General features: G+C 47.8%; 1 protein-coding gene across 1 annotated transcript in view; it reads right to left on the bottom strand.

The window, feature by feature from the left end:
• LOC138246594 (phospholipase A2 inhibitor gamma subunit B-like) overlaps nucleotides 1–9,274 on the bottom strand; it is a 30,256-nt gene extending 20,982 nt beyond the window's left edge. Inside the window, exon 1 of the mRNA XM_069201291.1 lies at nucleotides 9,119–9,274. Coding sequence (XP_069057392.1) covers nucleotides 9,119–9,173 — 55 coding nt within the window. The 5' untranslated portion in view covers nucleotides 9,174–9,274. The remainder of the gene's footprint in view (nucleotides 1–9,118) is intronic.
• Nucleotides 9,275–21,350: the final 12,076 nt, after the last annotated feature.

Raw genomic sequence — 21,350 nt, 5'->3', positions numbered from 1 at the left:
AAGCACCAGCAAAACACTGAAGACGGATTCCTGGATGTGAGGACCTGCAAGGCAAGGGGACCAAGTCCAAAAGTTGCGATAGTGTCCAGGGGGGGCAGGAGCCCAGAAAACCCTGAATGAAGGTGCAAAAGGGCTGCCTCCGGGTAGAAGAAGCCGAAGATTCTGCAACAACGAAAAGGGCTAGGAACTTCTCCTTTGGATGGAAGATGTCCCACGGCGTGCTGGATGTTGCAGAAGTGTTTCCACGCAAAAATACCGCAAATAGGCCTTGCTAGCTTCAAGGGTCGTGGAAGAGGTTTTTGGGTGCTGCTGGGACCAGGAAGGATCAGGATGTCGACCCTTGGAGGAGGAGACAGAGGGGGCGCTCAGCAACTCAGAGAGCCTCCACAGAAGCAGGCAGCACCCGCAGAAGTACCGGAGCAGGCACTTAGAAGATTTGCGAACTGGAGTCCACGCAGAGTCACAAAGGAGAGTCCCACAACGTCAGAGTCCAACTCAGAGGGTTGAGCACTGCAGGACGGAGTGCTGGGGACCCAGGCTAGGCTGTGCACAAAGGAAACCTTGGAGAAGTGCACAGAAGCCGGAGCAACTGCAAATCATGCAGTACACAGGTTTGCAGTCTAGCTTGGGGAGGCAAGGATTTACCTCCACCAAACTTGGACTGAACGATCACTGGACTGTGGGAGTCACTTGGATATAGCTCCTGTGTTCCAGGGATCACGCTCGTCGAGATGAGAGGGGACCCAGAGGACTGGTGATGCAGACGTTTGGTGCCTGCATTAGCAGGGGGAAGACTCCGTCAACCCACAGGAGATTTCTTTGGGATTTCCAGTGCAGGGTGAAGGCAGACAGCCCTCAGAGCATGCACCACCAGGAAGCAGTCGAGAATGCCGGCAGGATTAGGCGCTACAATGTTGCTGGTAGACGTCTTGCTACTTTGTTGCGGTTTTGCAGGCGTCCTGGAGCAGTCAGCGGTCGATCCTTGGCAGAAGTCAAAGAGGGAAGTGTGTGGTATTGGGGTGACAATTCCATGATATTAGACATGTTACATGGCCATGTTTGGAGTTACCATTGTGACGCTATACATAGGTAGTGACCTATGTATAGTGCACGCGTGTAATGGTGTCCCCGCACTCACAAAGTCCGGGGAAATTGCCCTGAACAATGTGGGGCACCTTGGCTAGTGCCAGGGTGCCCACACACTAAGTAACTTCGCACCCAACCTTCACCAGGTGAAGGTTAGACATATAGGTGACTTATAAGTTACTTAAGTGCAGTGGTAAATGGCTGTGAAATAACGTGGACGTTATTTCACTCAGGCTGCACTGGCAGGCCTGTGTAAGAATTGTCAGATCTCCCCATGGGTGGCAAAAGAAATGCTGCAGCCCATAGGGATCTCCTGGAACCCCAATACCCTGGGTACCTAGGTACCATATACTACGGAATTATATGGGTGTACCAGTGAGCCAATGAGAATTGGTAAAATTAGTCACTAGCCTGCAGTGACAATTTTAGAAAGCAGAGAGAGCATAAACACTGAGGTTCTGGTTAGCAGAGCCTCAGTGATACAGTTAGGCACCACACAGGGAACACATATAGGCCACAAACTTATGAGCACTGGGTACTGGCTAACAGGATCCCAGTGACACATACCAAACACACTGACAACGTAGGGTCTTCACTATGAGCACTGGTCCCTGGCTAGCAGGATCTCAGTGAGACAGTGAAAACATCCTGACATATACTCACAAACAGGCCAAAAGTGGGGGTAACAAGGCTAGAAAGAGGCTACCTTCCTACACACACACCCCCAAGCAACCAGGAAAGCAGGAGTAAATCACTGTAAATTCCCCAGAACACCCACTTAAAAGAGAAGAAGAAGAATCTGAAACCCAGAAGAGACTGCAAGACACCAACAGTGGATTTCTGTACTAGAGGCGCTGTGGAAAAAGGGGACCAAGTCCAACAAGCACAGCAGAGTCAAGGAAGGGTAGGAGCCCTACCCACCAGACTGAATGTGCAAGAGATAAGTTGACGGTGATGAAGGAGAGTCAGCACTGCACCCTAGAAGATGGAGTCGAGTTCCTGGAGGATGCAGGTGAGTTTTTCAGAAAGTCCCATAATCACACCTTTGAGGGTTTTGTTAAATCTCTCAACTACCCATTTGTTTGGGGATGATAATGTAAAGTGAACTTGTAGGTTACACCACAATCTTTCCACATTGCTTTTAGAAAGCCAACCCTGGAAAAGATTCCAAAGAGGGCCTTTGCCACTGCAGGAGCTGTAGTGGTCCTCAGAAGTATTGCTTCTGTATATCTAGTGGCATGGTCCACTACCACTAAAATGAACCTATTGCCAGAAGCAGTAGGAGGGTCAAGGACGCCAACGTCAACTTCTACCCTTTCAAAGGGCACCCCAACCACTGGCAGTGGGATCAAAGGGGCCTTTGGAGTGCCACCATTCTTACCACTGGCTTGGCAAGTGACACAGGAGCGACAATACTCATTTGTGTCTTCTGACATGTGAGGCCAGTGAAAGTGAGAGAACAGTCTGTCCCAGGTCCTACTTTGCCCCAGATTCCCAGCAAGGGGAATGTTATGAGCCAGGGTCAACAGAAATTCTCTATACTGCAAGGGAATGACCAGTCTCCTGGTGGCACCAGGTTTTGGGTCCCTTGTCTCTTTGTATAGGAGAATGTTTTCCCAATACACCCTATGGATGTCACTGACATCACCTGCCTCTTGTTTGACAGCTTATTGCCTTAAACCCTCAAGTGTGGGACAGGTCTGTTGAGCCACACTTTAACTCCTCCCTGGCAGGCCCCCCCTGCACCCAAGAGTTCAGCTGTGTCTGCCTACAGCTCCTCTGGCATAGGTTCTGCACAGGGAATAGACTCCTCCTCATCAAAAGAGGGATCTTCAGTGGAGGGAGGGATAGTGGATAACTTTTTACCCTTTCTACCCCTGCTTTTGGGAAGCTCTTGGTCCACTGATCCAGGGTCCTAGTTTCCCTGTCCTCTTTGCTTCTTGGCCTGAGCCCTTGTCAAAGCAAAGATGTGCCCAGGAATGCCAAGCATTGCTGTATGAGCCTCCAACTCCACCTCAGCTCAAGCTGAAGTCTCCAAATCATTTCCTAGTAGACATTCTACAGGTAGGTCTGTGGATACCACAACTTTCTTTGGACCAGTAACACCCCACAGTTGAGATCAACAACAGCCATGGGGTGGCTAACAGTGTTGTTATGGGCGTCTATCACTTAATACTAATGACCAAGTAGGTGTTGCTCAGGGGCCACCAGTTTTTCAGTCACCATTGTGACAGTGGCACCTGTGTCCCTAAACACCATTTATTAGGGGTTGTTGCTTGTAATTATACATAAGTGGATAAGCAACATGGGTAGCAAGATAAATGCCACCATCAGAGACTAAAACAGCCTCCATGGTTTCCCTAACTAAACCAACCCCCACTACACCTCCCAGAGTGAGACCTGCTACACCCTTGGTTTGGCTATTTGTAGTGTTATTTTTCCCACCACCACTGCTATTGCTGGGAGCACCAGTTGAAGCAGTGGGGGTTGTGGTGGTGGGAGCTTTGGTGTTTTTCCTTGGACAAGTACTGTCACTTGCCAATGGTGTTTATTCTTACACATATAACATCAAGGCCTCTTAATCTGATGGTTAGAAGATGATTTACACCCACCCCCAGAGGATTTTTGTGGGCTTGATGAAGACCACTTGTTTTTATCTTTGTTGTAAGAATACCATACTTGCCTGAATCTTCTTCTCTGACAGTGAGACGTCTATCCCTCCCCTTGTCAGAAAAGGCCAACCACAGAATAGCAGCCCACTGCCTTTGTGCAGCAAACCACTTATAAATACCATCCCCCACCTTGTATGGGGGAACAATTTTGTGCAGATTTCTAGTCAATGGTGCCCTCCCTAACTCCATAACACCTGAAACTGATGTCACCATGGGGAACCAACTCTAACCCCTGCCTTTCCATTTCCACTGCCAAGGCCTCCATATCTAGGGCTAGCTGCTGCAGCCTCAGCCTGGCCTCCTCCAGTCTCAGTTGCCACAGCTCCCTATCTATAGAGTCATCACCTGGAGTTGAACCATGGGATCCCTCAGAAACTGAGGTGATATGGGAATGGGCAGAGGTAGATCTTTCCCTAGCTTCGAAAACCCTAGTGACTTGACCTCTGGGTGTTAAGGGAGCCCTACCTGAATGACTACCCCTCACACTACCAGCTACACTAGTGGGTTTACTAAGAGGTATATCTTTGGAAGAGCCCTCCCTTGAATCTGAAGGATGATTCTCTGATACTAAGGGGCTAGAATCTTCCTCCCCTCCTCCTCCTGGTTATCAGCATGTTCCTGATCATCCTGAAGGAGAAGCTCAACAGAAAATTCTTATTGGGGTTCTTCCCTACATCTAGGCTTCTTTCTGAGCATAGCCTCTTCAGTTCCTTGAAGGTCATGCCCTCATAGGGAGTACCCATGACCTCAGGCTCAGAGCTAGGCCCAGCAGTAGACATGATGTGATTGTGTGTTAGTGTAGTGTAGGAAAACCTAACCTACCTAACCTCTAGTCTCTTGGAAAGGAAAGTAAGAGATTAGAACCCTGTACTAGGTATATGTATGTATAGCATTAGGTATAGAGTACTCTTTCCTGTGGAAAGCACCAGTGACAGAGTGAAAAGGCAACTGCAAGTACTTATCCCACCGCTGCCATCAATGTAGGAGGCTGGTCTGGTTTCTAATGGATACCTAAGGTCCTTACACCTTATACCAGGTCCAGTTATCCCTTATTAGTGAAATGTAGGCAGTGTCTAGAAGCCAGGCTCTCTAGGGGTAGCTGTAGCTGAGCAGCCAAGGCTAATCTGCAATACCACTGTAGTCACACAATACTCACAGACATGAAAGAAAATATTTGGTGTTAGAAAAATAAAGGTACTTTATTTTGGTGACACAAATGCCAAAAATACCATAGAGACTATACTCCCTTAGGAGGTACATAATACACAAATTATATACACTGATATGCAGAAATAGTTGTAAAAACATTTAGAAAACAGTGCAAATAGTGAAAATCAAAATAGTTAGAAATGGCCCTGGGGGAAACACAAACCATATACTAAGAAAGTGAAATGCGAAAGTCGGTTTCCCACCTAGATAAGTGTAGTGTGTAGAGGGGCGCAGTATTCTAAAACATCAAAGGTTAGTAATAGAACCCACCCCAGAGCCCAGGAAAGCAGGAGTAAATCACAGTAACTCTCCTAGAACACACAAGAAAGAAGATAATACAAGAACCAGAAGAGACTGCAAGACACCAACTATGGATTCCTGGGCCTGAAGACATGTGGAAGAAGGAAACCAAGTCCAAGAACCACTGAGGAGTCCAGGGAGAACAGGAGCCCCTGCTAACACAGATAGAGATGCAAAAGAAGAACCACTGGTGAAGAAGAACAGTCAGTATTGCAACCAAGAAGATGGATGCAGGTTCCTGGTTGGTGCAGATGATGTCCCATGCCGGATGGATGATTGCAGTCAGCTTTGTGTCGCTGGATTCCGCCAACAAGCCTTGGCACACGCAAAACTTGCGGTTAGTGGAAAATGGTGCTGCCAGGACCAGGAGGACTCTACCCAGGAGAGTGACTCAGAGGGGGATCTCAGAAGACCAGCATGCACAGGAGTCCCACAGCACGGGGACAAAGGAGGTGCAAAAGAAGGCCCACGCAGCACAATGGCAAAGGGTCTCATTCCGCCAGAGAACCACGCAGGAAGCTGTGCGTTGCAGGAAGGAGTGCTGGGGGGCCAGAGCTGCACGGTACACAAAGAATTTCGTGGAAGGACACCAACAAGCCTTGGCAACTGCAAAACACACAGTGCATGGGGGTACTGTCTTGCATGAGGAGGCAAGCTCTTATCTCCACCAAAGTTGGACAGTTGGACTTCAGGACCATTGGGATCACTTCAGTCCACCACCTGTGATGCAGGATCCAGGCAGCTCATCAGGAGAGGGGTCCCACACAACCGGTCGTCATTGCAGAGAGGTGCCTGCTGAAGCAGGCGAGTGACTCCTTCACTCCAAGGGGGATTCCTTCGGGCTTCTGGTACAGGCTGAAGACAGGCTGTCCTCTGAGGATGCACAAACGGGGAAACAGTTGCAGTTGCCTGCAGGAGTTGAAGATGCAATGTTGCAGAAGTAATCTTTGCTTCTTTGTTGCAGTTGTAGAGTTGCTCGAGGGTCCAGATGCAGTTTTTTCAGTAAGAAGGTGAAGTACATGATGTAGAGGATTCCTGCTGGAGTCTTGCAATTCAAATCTCAAGAACCACCCAAAAGAGAGACCCTAAATAGCCCTGAAAGGGGGATTGGTCAGCTACACAGGTAAGCACTTATCAGGGGAGGGCTCTGACGTCACCTGCTGGCTCTGGCCTCTCAGATGATCCCAGAGTTCCCTACCAACTTGGAATCCAAGATGGCAAAAACCCATGGGCCCTCTGGAGGAGCTCTGAGTACCACCCCTGGGGTGGTGATGGACAGGGGAGTGGTTACTGCCCTTTCCTTTGTCCAGGCTCCCAATAGTCCTCGGGAAGCTGTAGATTGGTCACCCTCATGAGAGTGGTGTCGTGAACCCATTTCACGGATGCTGTCTTCATCCATTCCTAGCTTTTCAGCCAACATCATATTGCAGTTTTGCTTTTTTTAACACTCCAAGTATGGGCTCAAAAAACCTTTTCACGCAGGCTGCAATGGAAGTTCTGCAGAACCCTTTGCTTGGGCTCTTTATGGGTGGCAAAATATATGCTGCAGCCCGTAGGGATCCCCTGGAACCCCAATGCCCTATGTACCTAGGTACCATATACTAGGGACTTACAGCAGGGCACCAGTGTGCCAATGGTGTGATGAAATACAGAGTTTTGGGAGAGAGAGCATAATCACTAGGGTCCTGGTAAGCAGGATCCCAGTGAACACAGTCAAACACACTGATATCAGGTAGAAAAGGGGGGTAACCATACCAATAAAGAGGGTACTTTCCTACAGATGCCAAGACCGTTCACAGAGGTGAAAAGTTAGATTTGTGGACATACGCTAGTAGGATGCTTCTATACATCTTTCGGCTTAGTCTTCATCATTTTGATGATGTTTTAAATATCCATTTCTGACCTTTGGCTCTGATGATTTTTATTTTGTTGGTGAAAAAAGTGAATTAATTAGAATTGGCTACTGACATAATAGGTGTACAGGTGTTTGCTTGAATGTATTTACAAAGGGCACCCAAAGGATTAGGAAGGGGGGAGCTTTGTTCTTAGATGTAATTTGTTTTAGGTGTTAAGAAAGACAATATCCATTTCCCGTCGCTCTGACTTTGATACAGAGCATTAAAGAATATGAATTAGGCCAGACTTTAAAGTAAAATGAATTAATTTCTTAATTTCTAATGGGTAGACATTACACCGCAATTGACTTGAGTTGCTTTAGAAGTGTTTATGTGTATGGGGAGCAACAGAGACAGTGGGGTCTAAAATTCCTTTTTCGTAACCCTTCAGGATAGGATCAACACAGACAGAATTGCCTCACTCTTGTACACATCACTTGTGCGTGTATTGGATCAGATTTAAATGTTTGTATCACATTTTCATCAACAGCAGCAAAATCGAGATGTTAACCCCATGAAATGGCTGCCTTTTGATCTACACGTTACAGGTGAAGCCAGGAGCCGCAGTGATGCGCTATTCATGCTGACGCGCACAGAAGAGTGCTAGAGCAATGCGCCGCGCCCGGAGAGGCTCCCAGTAGTCCTCGGGAAGCTGTAGATTGGTCACCCTCGTGAGAGTGGTGTCGTGAACCCATTCCACGGATGCTGTCTTCATCCAGTCCTAGCTTTTCAGCTAACATCATATTGCAGTTTTGCTTTTTTTAACACCCCAAGTATGGGCTTAAAATTACTAGCATGCATAATGTTAATAGCCAACAAACAGAAAGGTGTCACACACACACCACATGGGACCACTTGACAGCTATGTGTAGAGAAGGGGGGGTCACCATCAGTCGAGGGAGCAGAAGACACTGGGTGGGTATGTCACCTCGGCAAGGGTGCGGAGGGGATCCCGGTGTCAGACAGAGGTAACTTGTCCGTTAGCCAGGGAAGTACAAAGGATACAGGGTGGACAGAGATAGGACCTCATCTTCAGCCGTAACGGCAGAGAGGATACAGGCTACAGTGAGACTGAACCTTAAGCCAGGAGAGCAGCAATGATACAGGATATTAGGAGGTCCCTTTCATCCAGGGGACACGAGAGAGACTACATACAGGCTCTAGAGAGAGGGGCAGAGGATACAGGCAGCAGAAAGCACCCCTGCATCTAGGGGAGCACACAGGATACAGGGTACAGAGACTAAGGGAAACTCGTTTAGTGAGCAGCAAGTTCATCCTTCTGAACAGACAGGACACAGAAAACCTCATCTTCAACCTGTAGTGCCTAGATCACACAGGTTACAGACAGGGAAACATTTGTATTCAGCCTGTAGAACAGAGAGGATACAGGCTACATAGAGGAGGAATCTCACCTAAAGCAGGAAAGCAGAGTTGATACAGGCTCTAGAGCAGGGCCACTACAATTATGAAGCCGTTGTGATTTTGGCATAGTTGTAGATTCGCTGCATTTGCCACATAATCCATCATCTCCTGTATAATCTATTGATAATCTACTGATTACTGATTTTAACAAAAAAAGTTTCTAGCTCAAACGCTTAAAACGTTACTAAAGATGCAGGGACACGTGTTATCGCGCAGTGGAAGGCTCTTTGGAAACCTGGAATGGTCACCTTTCTTTTGCTTAGTGGTACATTTTAGTGTTAAACTGGTATTCACGAGGTGCAGCCAATGCCCATACAGAATTAAAAATCTTAAAAATGACGAAATAATGAAGTAACACTATTACATGTGCCGCATAATTTGGCTTTTCTTGCTGCATAATTTACTGAACGTTGCCGCATAATTTGGCCATCTCCTGTTGTATAATGCCAGGGGTCCTGTTCTAGAGAGAGAATCCCACCTCCAGCCGCTGGAGAAGACGCCTGTAGGGGGGTGGGGCGCGGCAAGGCTCCTTACCTTCCACAAGGAGGGCAGCCAGGACACAGGTGAGGAGGAGGACAGCTCTCGGCATGGCGTCCAGTGTCTGCAGCGGGTGCCTGTGCTTCTGGTCGCTAGCTGGGTGTATTTACGTGCGCCCGGGTGAGGGAGGGGGCGTGCAGTGACTGTGCAGTCTTTCCAGCTCCGTGTGTTTAGCCCGGTGAGGGAGGCCGGGGAGTGGCTCCGCGGCGCCTTGTTACACAAGCGAGTTTACACACCTCACACGGGCATCCCTCGGGGCGTGTCACGTGCGGGGCTTCCCCCTTCACGCTGCCGCTCTTCTGCCTTAGGTGCAAGGTGACTGAGTGGAGGGTGCTGGCACTTCACAGACATCTAGAGCGCCCTGGCACTGCTCGAGGGCACTACCGTAGCGCAGTACTAGGACCTCTCAGCAGGGCTAATGCGAGGCCATCCTGGCACTTCTCTGAAGTGCTACTATAGAGCCGCTCTGGCGCTTCTTTACAGTACTGATGTAGTGAAGTGCCGGGGCTTCTCAGCAGGGTAGATACACAGTACTGGCGCTTCTCGGCAGCACTGCTATATAGTAGCACTTCTCAGGGGCACCGCCGTAGTGCTGTACTAGAACTTCCCAGCTGGCACTTCTCCGCAGCACTGCAGTAGGCCAGTACGGCATTTCTCAGCAGTGCTACTATAGAGCCTCACTGGCACTTCTATACAGTACTACTGTAGTGCAGTACCGGCGATTCCCAGCAGGGTAGATAAACAGTACTGGCGCGTCTCAGCAGCACTGGTATATAGCAGCAGTGGCACTTCTCAAGGGCACCGCCATAGTGCTGTACTAGAACTTCTCAGCAGGGCTGCTACAAGACAATGCTGGCACTTCTCAGCAGCACTGCAGTGGGGCAGTACGGCATTTCTCAGCAGCGCTGCTATAGAGCAGTACATCTCCTTTCCAACACCGACCCAGGCACTTCTCAGCAGGAACTCTTTGAGCAGTATTGGGAATTCCCCACATCGCGGCACTAGGACAGTGCTGACACTTCTAAACAACACTGCTGCAGAGCACCACAGGCACCACTTAGCAAGACTGCTGTTGGGTAGTGCTGGCACTGCTCAGCAGCACTTCAACAGGGTAGTACTGGCACTTCTTAGGAGGGCTGAAATAAAACATTACTGGGCTTCTCAGGAGGGAGGCATTTCTCCACATCACTGCAATAAGGCAGTTTATGCATTTCTCAGCAGGGCTTCTTTTGGTGGTACTGACACATTTCAAAAGCACTGCAACAGGACAGTACTGGCGCTTCTTCATAGGGCTGCTATGTAGCAGTATTAGCAGTTTATCACAGGGCTATTGTATAGCAGTACTCACTTTTCTTAGAAGTGCTGTTAGTGGTCAGTACTGGCACGTCTCCATAGGTCTGTATTTAAGTACAGCAGTGCCTCTTGTCAAGGCTGCTATGTGGCAGTGCTGGCACTTAGCGGCACTTCAAGACAGTACTGGCATTTCTTTGCAGGCTGCTCTGGGGAAACACCACTGCTTCTCAGATAGTCTGTGCTTAAACGGGCCACTAGTGATGGTTCCCAGAAGAAGCCCTGTAAATCCGGCCATGCTGGTAGGGCAGCCTGTAAGAAATTGGGTTATTAGCTGAGACAGTGAGAACCCTGCTCAAGTAATAAATACAATCCTTATCAGCAATGTGTAAAACATGTATGCAGCCTCAAACAGTAGTAAAGTGAAAACACAACAGAAGAAAAATCCTAAACCAATTAAGAAAAGTAGATGAAAATGTAATAAATAAGATTACATCAAAACAACAAAAATTCAATGAGTACAAGTTCTTAATTTTTACAATTTCAGGAACAAATAGCACCAAGAAGCACAAAGCGCTGCTTGCAATTATTTGGTTATGCTGGATTGGGAAAAGTCACAAGTTCAGGCTGATCGCGACGGAGCACGGGTTAGGTATGGAGACCAGGTTTGTCCCAGTGAAGAGTTTACCTTCTCCAAGTACACACGATTAACCACGGCTGAAGCTTCCCTTTGGTGGAGGACGGAAGGAAGTTGATGTCGGCACGAGGAGCAATCTTTGCTGGAGCTTCACGTTGGCAGTAGGCCCAGGCCTACTTGAGGCGCCTGCACGCAGTCGCAAAAAACCCCAAACATATGAATTTTCATTTGGAGTGCTCTTTGTAGATTTGAGGCAAGGGGAGTGCTCTCTGATGCCAGCCAAGGGTTGAGAAGTTAGAACCTCTTCGAGATCAGAACTCACTCCAGCAAAGGCCAGCAGCAGTCTTAAGCAGGTCTGGTGCCTATCAGCTGGGGAGTTGCATAGAGGCCTCTGGGAGCTTGTTGTGTTCCTGTAGCTCAAGTCAATTCATGGGAGTCCTGGATTCAAGGTAAGTAGGTCCACTTCGTTTTTGAGACAGGAGGGCAGTCCTTCTGAATCTTCCACAGATCCAGAGGTGATCTGATTAGAAGTCATGAAGGGGCTATTCTTATACCCAGGGACGGATTTAGGGTGTGTGACCAGGGTGGCCGCACTGGGCGCTGACCTGGAGTAGGGGCGCTGACCTGGGGTGGGGGCGCTGTGTTTAGCAATAACCTACAATTTAAAAAGCACCTGAAACAGAGTTTCATGTGCTCAAGCTGTCAGGCAACAATACAAATGTCAAGCTAACTTGTGTGATTAAAGTTCCTGATATAGAGGTAGAGAGAGATCAGAGTTTTGGCCAGTGGCAGTTTTGGCTCTCCATAAAGTAGCTTAGAGGGTTCAGATGCCTGTTGCAAAAAACAGATCTGTATTTTGTGTGGATAGCGGAGTAGATTAGTAAAGATGGCCTTTACCAACTCTTTAAAACAAATGAAATGTATATGAGAAAGGGGCTATGAAGAGATAAGGGGCATTTTTTGCAGGATGATAGTGCGTGAATCCGAGGAGAAGGTCATTAGGGGGGTGCCAAAATAGATTGCACACAGGGCGCCACCAACGCTAATGCCAGCCCTGCTTATACCCAGTGCCAGCATGCGGGTGGTTGATGCTCCATTTGTCTAACCTTCCCCCTTTCTTGGGTTTGGCTCCAATCTGTCTATTGGGGCAAAGGCAGGCAGACCTAGGAGTGAACTGCACATGTCAATGGCAGCGTAGGCAGCCCCTAAAAGTCAGGAAGGGGGTAGGCATAGCTTGCAGGCAACCCTTTGAAGCTCAGAAAGGGTACAACCCCCAGGCCATGCTGCCCAGGAGAGGAACCCCCTACCCCTCAGCCAAGTACTTTTATCCCCATGTCTGGAAGAAATACACATTGCACCATGGAAGAGCTATTACAGTCATGTGGCCCTAGACACTAAAAAACAGCCAAAACATATGTGAGACAAATTAGGGAGGGTTTCTTGCCCAAAGGGTACCTCTCCACCCAAAAACATCCTCGGTGGCCTAGTAGCTGCTTCCCTGCTGTGTGACCGTGGTCCTACTCACAATCGTGCAGCAGGAATGTACTCAAAAGAGACATCTGGAAAAGGAAAAACTGTTTTCTTTCTCCCGTTGTCTCCCTTCCCATTTGAACCCCCCTCCTAACAGGTGAGAGGACTTACCAGAAAGGTGCTTCCTCACTGACGCACTGGAAGCGAATGGCTTCTAGTGTGTGTCTGGCTAATAATGATGACATTGGCGTGCCATGTGTAACAAGGTAACCCAGTGTTAGTCTATGGAAAAGATAGTCTTGCTACAGTGAGAAAAAAAACTTCAGTAGTTTTTACTGTCATGTAAAATATAAGTACACATGTGCTACTTTTTGAATGCCAGGCACCCTGCCCTATGAGTTGTTAAGCCTTATCTTTGGGGTAACTTATTAGTATTAAAAAGGAAGGTGTAGGTTTGGAAACAGTTTATTTTGCCAGGTCAAAATGGCAGTTCAGACCTGCACTACAGGCTGGCGTGGCAGGCCAGAGACACATTTTACAAGATTACTTTAGTGGGTGACGGAATGAGCACGGCAACCCACTAGATGCATTTAATTTACATCCCCAGGGTACATGTAGTACCATGTACTAGGGAATTACATGTAACTTAATTGTACCAATCATGTGTATACCAATTGTACCATGTTTAAAAGGGAGAGCACAAGCACTTTAACAATGTTTAGCAGTGGCAAAGTCCTAATGCCAACTAAAACAAAATCAGTAAAAATAGCATAGGGAAGGCAAAAAAGTCTGGGGTGACATTACTGAAAGGGCCAGGTTCAACACTGCCCTATTTAAATTGGACATGCCTGGTCATGGCAGTAAAACCGGCTGCTGTAATTAAATTCAGTAGTACGGGTACTTCTCAGCAGGCTGCTGTGAGGTAGTACAGGTGCTCCACAGATGAGCTTCTGTGCTCAAATGGGGCACTAGTACAGCTTCTCAGCAGAGAGCTGTACTTAAATCAGCAGCACTAGAACTTCCCAGCAAGTTGTGTGTATTTTTTATAGGGTAGTACAAGATTTGACAGTAATGGCACATTAGAGAATGGCTGCTGTATCAAGACTTTCAGCATGGATGTTGTACTTAACTGGGCAGTACTAGCTATGTAGTACATACTGCCACATCCCAGGAATGCTGCTGCACATACATATGTCAGTACTTACACTGCTGATCAGGACTGCTGTACTTAATATGGCAGTAGCTGATATAGAGTACTGACACGTCTCAGCGAGAATGCTTTACTTAAATATTTGTTGTACTGACACTTCTCAGGGAGCAGGACCACATCTCCATAGCTATTACTATTGCTGTGATGCTGTGGACCACATGTTAGGGCCACTTCTGTGTACTTGTACTACTCAGCCTTTGGTTGGAAGGGAGGGTGGTTTGTGTATTGCTTATAATAGGGCCCATGCCACTCTTGCTAGTAGAACGTCTGCACTTAAATAGGGCAGTACAGGCACTTCTCAGCAGGGCTGCAATGGCTCAGCTGTATGCACTGGTAATCGGTACATTTGTAGGAAAAAGAAAACTGTAAGCCTGGGCTGCTTTGCTGCTATGAATCACGGACAGTGAGTTTTGCTGCTTATCAGATACACCCACACAGTGCTCACTCAGCCTCTGGCTGTTTCGACCTGTGCCGGTTGGCCTCCGTAACTTTAGTTCACATCATTAACTTGTGATTCCTAGGTTACACTACCTGGTTTTGCCTGCCTCAGGCCCTCCTTCGAACATTTTGAAAGCTGTCACATGGCTGGGCGTGAAATGGAAACAGGATCGCTGGTGAGCTCTGTCTCATAGTTTCCGATCCCTTCTGAGAAGTGCCCTTACCACGTCGTTGAACTGTGGAATCCCTTCTGGCTGTCAGTGATTACTGGGCAGTTCTGTTGTTTGGCTGTGAGTACTGCTCCTCACTGGATGGCAAGAGTTTCTTTCTAGGCCTTTGCTCTCTCAGGGGTAAACAGGGCATGTGGTAAAGGCATACCTTGGCTGGAGGTGTAGGAGGCTGGTCTGGTTTGCAGTGGGTACCTAAGGTACTTACACCTTATACCTTATACCAGGTATCCCTTATTAGTGAAATGTAGTCAGTGTCTAGAAGCCAGGCTCTCTAGAGGTAGCTGTACCTGAGCAGCCAAGGCTTACCTAGGAAACATGCAAAGCTCATGCAGTACCACTGTAGTCACAAACTACTCAGACACATGAAAGAAAATACTCAGTGTTAGAAAAATAAAGGTACTTTATTTTGGTAACACAAATGCCAAAAATACCAAAGAGACTATACTCCCTTAGGAGGTAAGTAATACACAAATTATATACACTAGTATGCAGAAATAGCTGTTAAAACAGTTAGAAAACTGCAAATAGTGAAAATCACAATAGTTAGAAATGGGCCTGGGGGAACACAAACCATATACTAAGAAAGTGGAATGCAAATGTCGTTTTCCCACCTAGGCAAGTGTAGTCTGTAGAGGGGAGCTGGGAGTATTAGAAAACACCAAAGGTAAGTAACAGAACCCACCCCAGAGCACAGGAAAGCAGGAGTAAATCACAGTAACTTTCCTAGAATACAAGAAAGAACATTATGCAAGAACCAGAAGAGACTGCAAGACAGCAACCATGGATTCCTGGACCTGAAGACCTGTGGAAGAAGGGGACCAAGTCCAAGAAGCACAAAAGACTCCAGGGTGAACAGGAGCCCCTGCTAACCTGGATGAAGGTGCAAAAGAAGAACCACTGGTGAAGAACAACAGTCAGTACTGCACCCAAGAAGACGGATGCGGGTTCCTGGTTGGTGCAGATGATGTCCCACACCGGATGGATGATTGCAGTCTGGTTTGCATCGCTGGATTCCACCAAAATGCTTTGGCACACGCAAAGCTCGCGGTTAATGGAAAATGGAGCTGCCCGGGACCAGGAGAGACCTGGTGGACTCTACCCAGGAGGGTGAGTCAGAGGGGGCTCTCAGCAACTCAGAGAGCCCGCAGAAGACCAGGCAGCGCGCACAGGAGTCCCACAGCACAGGGACAAAGAAGGTGCAGTATCCCTTGGAGTTGCTAGAACTTATTAGATGAGTTAGTAGTGTTGAATACTGTGGAAGGTCATGTATTGATAGTGGGGGGGGGGTTTCCTTTACCGACTAGGTGGTCTCACACACTATATAGTGTCATGCTTCATCATATGACCACCTAGCCCCACTCAGGTAGGACAGTGCCACCTGGGCGGACTCAACCTCACTGTTTAAGGAACAGGAGGGAGTGCGTACATTTTAACTGTTCTGAAAAATGTGGGATCCAGCTAAGCTAGGGTATTTGTACTCGATTTAGCACACCTTGCACTAACAAGGAACTACTTTGAATTTGAAAACATCTTTTATCTGCAAATTCAGGGGACCTCAATGGGCAGTACTTTTGCCCCTAGTCTGGCCTGCCTGTATGTAGACAGTTTCGAAAAACAGGTGGTTCTCCATGATGATAACCCGTTCCTAGGGCAGATCAAACTATGGAAACGTTACATATATGACATTCTATTGATCTGGACAGGAACCAGAGATGAGGCTCTTACCTTCTCGCACTGGCTTAAAACGGCTAACCCGTTTCTGAATTTACCATGACAATAGGCGGTAATCAACTGCCTTTCTTGGATCTACTAATCTATGAAAAAAATGGATCCTTAGCCACAGAGGTCTACTATAAACCCACAGATTGCAATAACATTCTCCAATTTCAGAGCTTCCATCCAAGGTCCTTGAGGGAAAACCTCCCCGTGGGGCAATCCTTACATTTAAGTCGGAACTGCTCTAACATTACAGATTACATAAAACATGCAAGCTGTCCACTAAACTTCAAGAAAACCCCACACACTTGTCAGAAGAGCCAATAAAAGAGCATGCAACAACAATAGAGACCAACTGTTGCAACCACGCATAAACAAACCCAAGATGGAACAGATAGTGTGCGTGACCACGTTCAACCCACTATATAACAAGATTCAACAAATCATCTGAGATGACTGGAAGATCCTGACATCTGGAGGCCTCCCTTTACAACAACATTTGCATGCCTTCAAGAGAGCCACCAATATACGTGACATGGTGGTTCCCACAAGACCTGCCTCTAAACCTCTTAACAAACAGACAGCACTCTGGCACCTACCACCTCCCACAGGCCACCACCCGTGTGGCAACTGTAGTGTATGCCAGTTCACACAGAAATCCACCACGGTACACCTTGGTCTTAAAACCCTGTGGGTCCTGAAATCACTCACAAATTGCAACAGTAAGAATGTGATTTATATGATCAAGTGCTCTTGACAGCTTAAATATATTGGAATGACAACGAGGAAGGTCGGCACCCATATCTCTGAACACAGGAGCACTATCCGATGCAAACGCGATGCCACAAAAACTTACAAGCCACTTTACTCTGAGTAACCATTTCCCAGATGATCTGATGTGGAATGTTCTAGAGCAACTGCCTCCCACGACAAGAAATATGACACAGAAGGTTTTTTTCTATTAACAGCAGAGGGTTTGGAGACTACACTCGGATACAAACGGATTGAACAATGAGATCCCGTGGTTTTCACTTAACAAATGCTCTCCTTTTTCCAATATCATGGCATTCAGCCAAACCATGGTGTACTATTTACTAGTCCCGTGGATAACTGTCTACCGGTGACCTCTCTCTCTTTACCCTCCCCCACAGCCCCCGTTCCTCACCCCCTCCCTCCACTCTCCTCTCTTTCCTTCTTTCTTTTTCTTCCTCTTCCTTTTTCCTTCTGTCTCTCCCCCCAGTCCTACATATTTTTCTGCACCTTATTCCCACTCTTCTCTCCACTGCTCTTTTTGGACAAACTCTCCTTTCTCCCCTCTTTCTTCCCTTTCTTTTCATCCTCTAATGTCTGTACCCTCACCCCCTCTCTCCTCTTCTTACCTTCGCTTTCCATTTCTTTCCCTCTTTTTATCTTTTTATCTTCTGTCTCACCCCCCTCTGTCTGCACCCCTTCTTTCCCACTCTTATTCTTCCCTTACCCCCTTTTTTCTTTTTTCTTTCCCTCCAGCACTCCTTCCCTCCTGTCCCCCTACCCCCTTGTGCACGCGCCTATCTCGCTAGTTGCGAGAGGACTGCAATTACGTCACCGGGACTGCTGGGAACTACGTTTCCCAGCAGACTTAGAGCAACGTGGCACCACATGACTTGTTCATGCTGACGTCGCGTATCCAACAACGCCCGGGCCCTGAGATCCAGCCCAGGATGGCGGCGGTGATTACGCGGTTTGCGCGCCGTTTTGAACCATTCTGATCTCCTTATATTCCGCCCCCACGCGGGACCAGTACCTCAAGCGGTCCAGCGAGGGGGCGATCTAGGCACACAGCGAGCGCCTCCTTTGGAGTTGTGAGTGAGAACGTTTCTTGTGGTATACTGCGACATCCTTGGCACAGATAAGATCTTTTTAATTTATTTTCTTTCACCAGCATTAGGCCTCTGACCATGGGGGTATCTCGTTGTATATCCTCATATCCTTCTATTAACCAGCAGAAAGCAGATTGTAGAAACAGATAATTACTTTTCCCGGTATATTTCCTATATGTAGTGTTTACCTGCCCCCGTTGGGATCATATATTATGCCACCTGGCACTTACAATTGTTAACCCCATAATAAGTGTGAATTACGACCAAGCAGCATCCCTTTTTTTCTCTATATTCCTATATACCTTTCATGTTCTTTCTGCCCTGTTTATCTTCTCCTTAGTGTGTGACAATAAGGGGACACTCCCCCTCCTGGAATCCTGGGGCTAGTAGCCTTCAGGTATCGGGTAAAAGATTCTCACTCCTCTTTGGATATGTTTCAAACACATGTGCAGTGCATGACTTTTGCTTGCCTTGTCAGGTTTTGGGTGCTGTGTTGTGTAGTGTTGTGTTTCACATACCTATTTATATGCTTTCTTTGTTTCATTCAGGCCTCCACAAGGTAATTCCTTGTTTAAGGAAGGCCCTTTACCTCTTGTTCTCACCCTCCCACACTCACTCCCCTTGAATGGAGTAGTTTTTGCTTACACTGCATAAGGTTTGGGGATCCGGTGCCCTGATGAATGCCCCAAGACTTTCCTTGGCTCATTATAGAGGGCAGAAACATGTTGGCCATTTCTAGATAGGCGACCCAGTGAGTCCTTGCTCTCACAGTGGTGTCCCATTTTTTTGTTTTTATTCACACCAGCAGACGCCATTATTAAAAAGTGTACTCTCATACAAGGTGACTGTCTAGGTGTTTTTATGCATACCCTAGTGTTGGACCTGGCTTTTTGACAGGGACATCCCCAAACTTTTTGCCTCCTTCCTCCTATTTTTTCTGACCTGTTGTTGTTGGCTTTTGACCTCTGGGCACTTTACCACTGCTAACCAGTGCTAAAGTGCATATGCTCTCTGTGTACATTGTACTACTGATTGGTTTATCCATGATTGACTATTTAATTTACTTGTAAGTCCCTGGTAGAGTGCACTACATGTGCCTAGGGCAGGTAGATTAAATGCTACTAGTGGGCCTGCAGCACTGGTTGTGCCACCCACCTCAGTAGCCCCTTAACCCTGTCTCAGGCCTGCCATTGCAAGGCCTGTGTGTGCAGTTTCACTGCCACTTCGACTTGGCATTTAAAAGTACTTGCCAAGCCTAGAACTCCCCTTTTACTACATATAAGTCATCCCTAATGTGTGCCCTAGGTAACCCCTAGAGCAGGGTGCTGTGTAGGTAAAAGGCAGGACATGTACCTGTGTAGTTATATGTCCTGGTAGTGTAAAACTCCTAAATTCGTTTTTACACTACTGTGAGGCCTGCTCCTTTCATAGGCTAACATTGGGGCTGCCCTCATACACTGTTGAAGTGGCAGCTGCTGATCTGAAAGGAGCAGGAAGGTCATATTTAGTATGGCCAGAATGGTAATACAAAATCCTGCTGACTGGTGAAGTCAGATTTAATATTACTATTCTAGGAATGCCACTTTTAGAAAGTGAGCATTTCCTTGCACTAAACTCTTGTTGTGCCCTTCAATCCACGTCTGGCTAGGTTTAGTTGACAGCTCCTTGTGCATTCACTCAGACACACCCCAAACACAGGGTACTCAGCCTCACTTGCATACATCTGCATTTTGAATGGGTCTTCCTGGGCTGGGAGGGTGGAGGGCCTGACCTCACACAAAGGACTGCCACACCCCCTACTGGGACTCTGGCAGACACGATTGAACTGAAAGGGGGCTTGGTGCATTTCTTAGACACTCTTTGAAGTCACCCCCACTTCAAAGGCACAACTTAGTATAAAACAGGGCCTCTGCCCTACCTCATGAGACACTTGCTGGAGAAGAAACCTGAACCAGAAACTACATCCTGCCAAGAAGAACTGCCTGGCTGCTCAAAGGACTCACCTGTCTGCTTTTCTACAAAGGACTGCTGCCTTGCTGTTGGCCTGCTGCCTTGCTGAACTCTTGTCTGGCTGTAAAAGTGCTCTCCAAGGGCTTGGATAGAGCTTGCCTCCTGTTCCCTGAAGTCTCAGGACCAAAAAGACTTCTCTCTTCCTCTTGGACGCTCCGTGCGCCGAACTTTTCGACGCACAGCTTGTTCCGCGGCAAGAAAAACACCGCACACCGACGCTGATCGATGCGACGTCTTCGGGACGACCAAAACTTTAACGCACGGCCTCACAAGGACAACGCCGCCCGACTTCCCGGGAGAAATCGACGCGACGCCTGCCGTGAGATCAAAACTTTGACGCACGGCCTCGCAAGGACAACGCCGCCCGACTCCACAGGAGAAATCGACGCGACGCCTGCCGTGAGATCGAAAATTTGACGCACGGCCTCGCAAGGACAACGCCGCCCGACTCCGCAGGAGAAATCGACGCGACGCCTGCCGTGAGATCGAAACTTCGACGCGCAGCCCCGCAGAACGACGCGCAGCCGGAAAACAAGCAGGAAAATCCACGCACAGACCCGGGACATCTGGTACTCCCCGCAAACCACAGTAAGAGACTGTCCGCGCGCCGGAAAACGACGCCCGACTCCCCGCGTGGAAAATAACGACGCAAGTCCGTGTGTGCTGAGGAGAAATCGACGCACACACCAGTTTTCCACGCACCTCTTCTCCTGTGGCCCTCTGAGGAGATTTTCCACCAGAAACCAGGTACTTTGTGTTTGAAAGAGACTTTGTTTACTTTCTAAAGACTTAAGACACTTTCTATCACTTTTCAGTGATACCTTTACAAATTCGTATTGCAACTTTGATCGTTTTGACCTGAAGATACCCAGATAAATATTATATATTTTTCTAAACACTGTGTGGTGTATTTTTGTGGTGTTATGCTATGGTGTTGTATGATTTATTGCACAAATGCTTTACACATTGCCTTCTAAGTTAAGCCTGACTGCTCGTGCCAAGCTACCGGAGGGTGAGCACAGGCTGATTTTGGATTGTGTGTGACTTACCCTGACTAGAGTGAGGGTTCTTGCTTGGACAGAGGGCAACCTGACTGCCAACCAAAAACCCCATTTCTAACACCTAGCTAAGCTGGATCCCACATTTTCCAGAACAGTTAAAATTTACGCACTCCCTCCGGTTCCTTTAACAGTGAGGTTGAGTCCGCCCAGGTGGCACTGTCCTACCTGGGTGGGGCTAGGTGGTCATATGATGAAGCATGACCCTATATAGCGTGTGAGACCACCTAGTCCAGTGGTTCCCAAACTGTGCGCCGCGGCACCCGGGTGCACCATCAAAGATAGCCAGGGGAGCCGTGAACAGATGCAAA

Source organism: Pleurodeles waltl, chromosome 7 (genome assembly GCF_031143425.1).
Source record: "Pleurodeles waltl isolate 20211129_DDA chromosome 7, aPleWal1.hap1.20221129, whole genome shotgun sequence".
Lineage (NCBI taxonomy): Eukaryota > Metazoa > Chordata > Amphibia > Caudata > Salamandridae > Pleurodeles > Pleurodeles waltl.
This window is presented reverse-complemented; position numbering and strand designations above follow the sequence as displayed.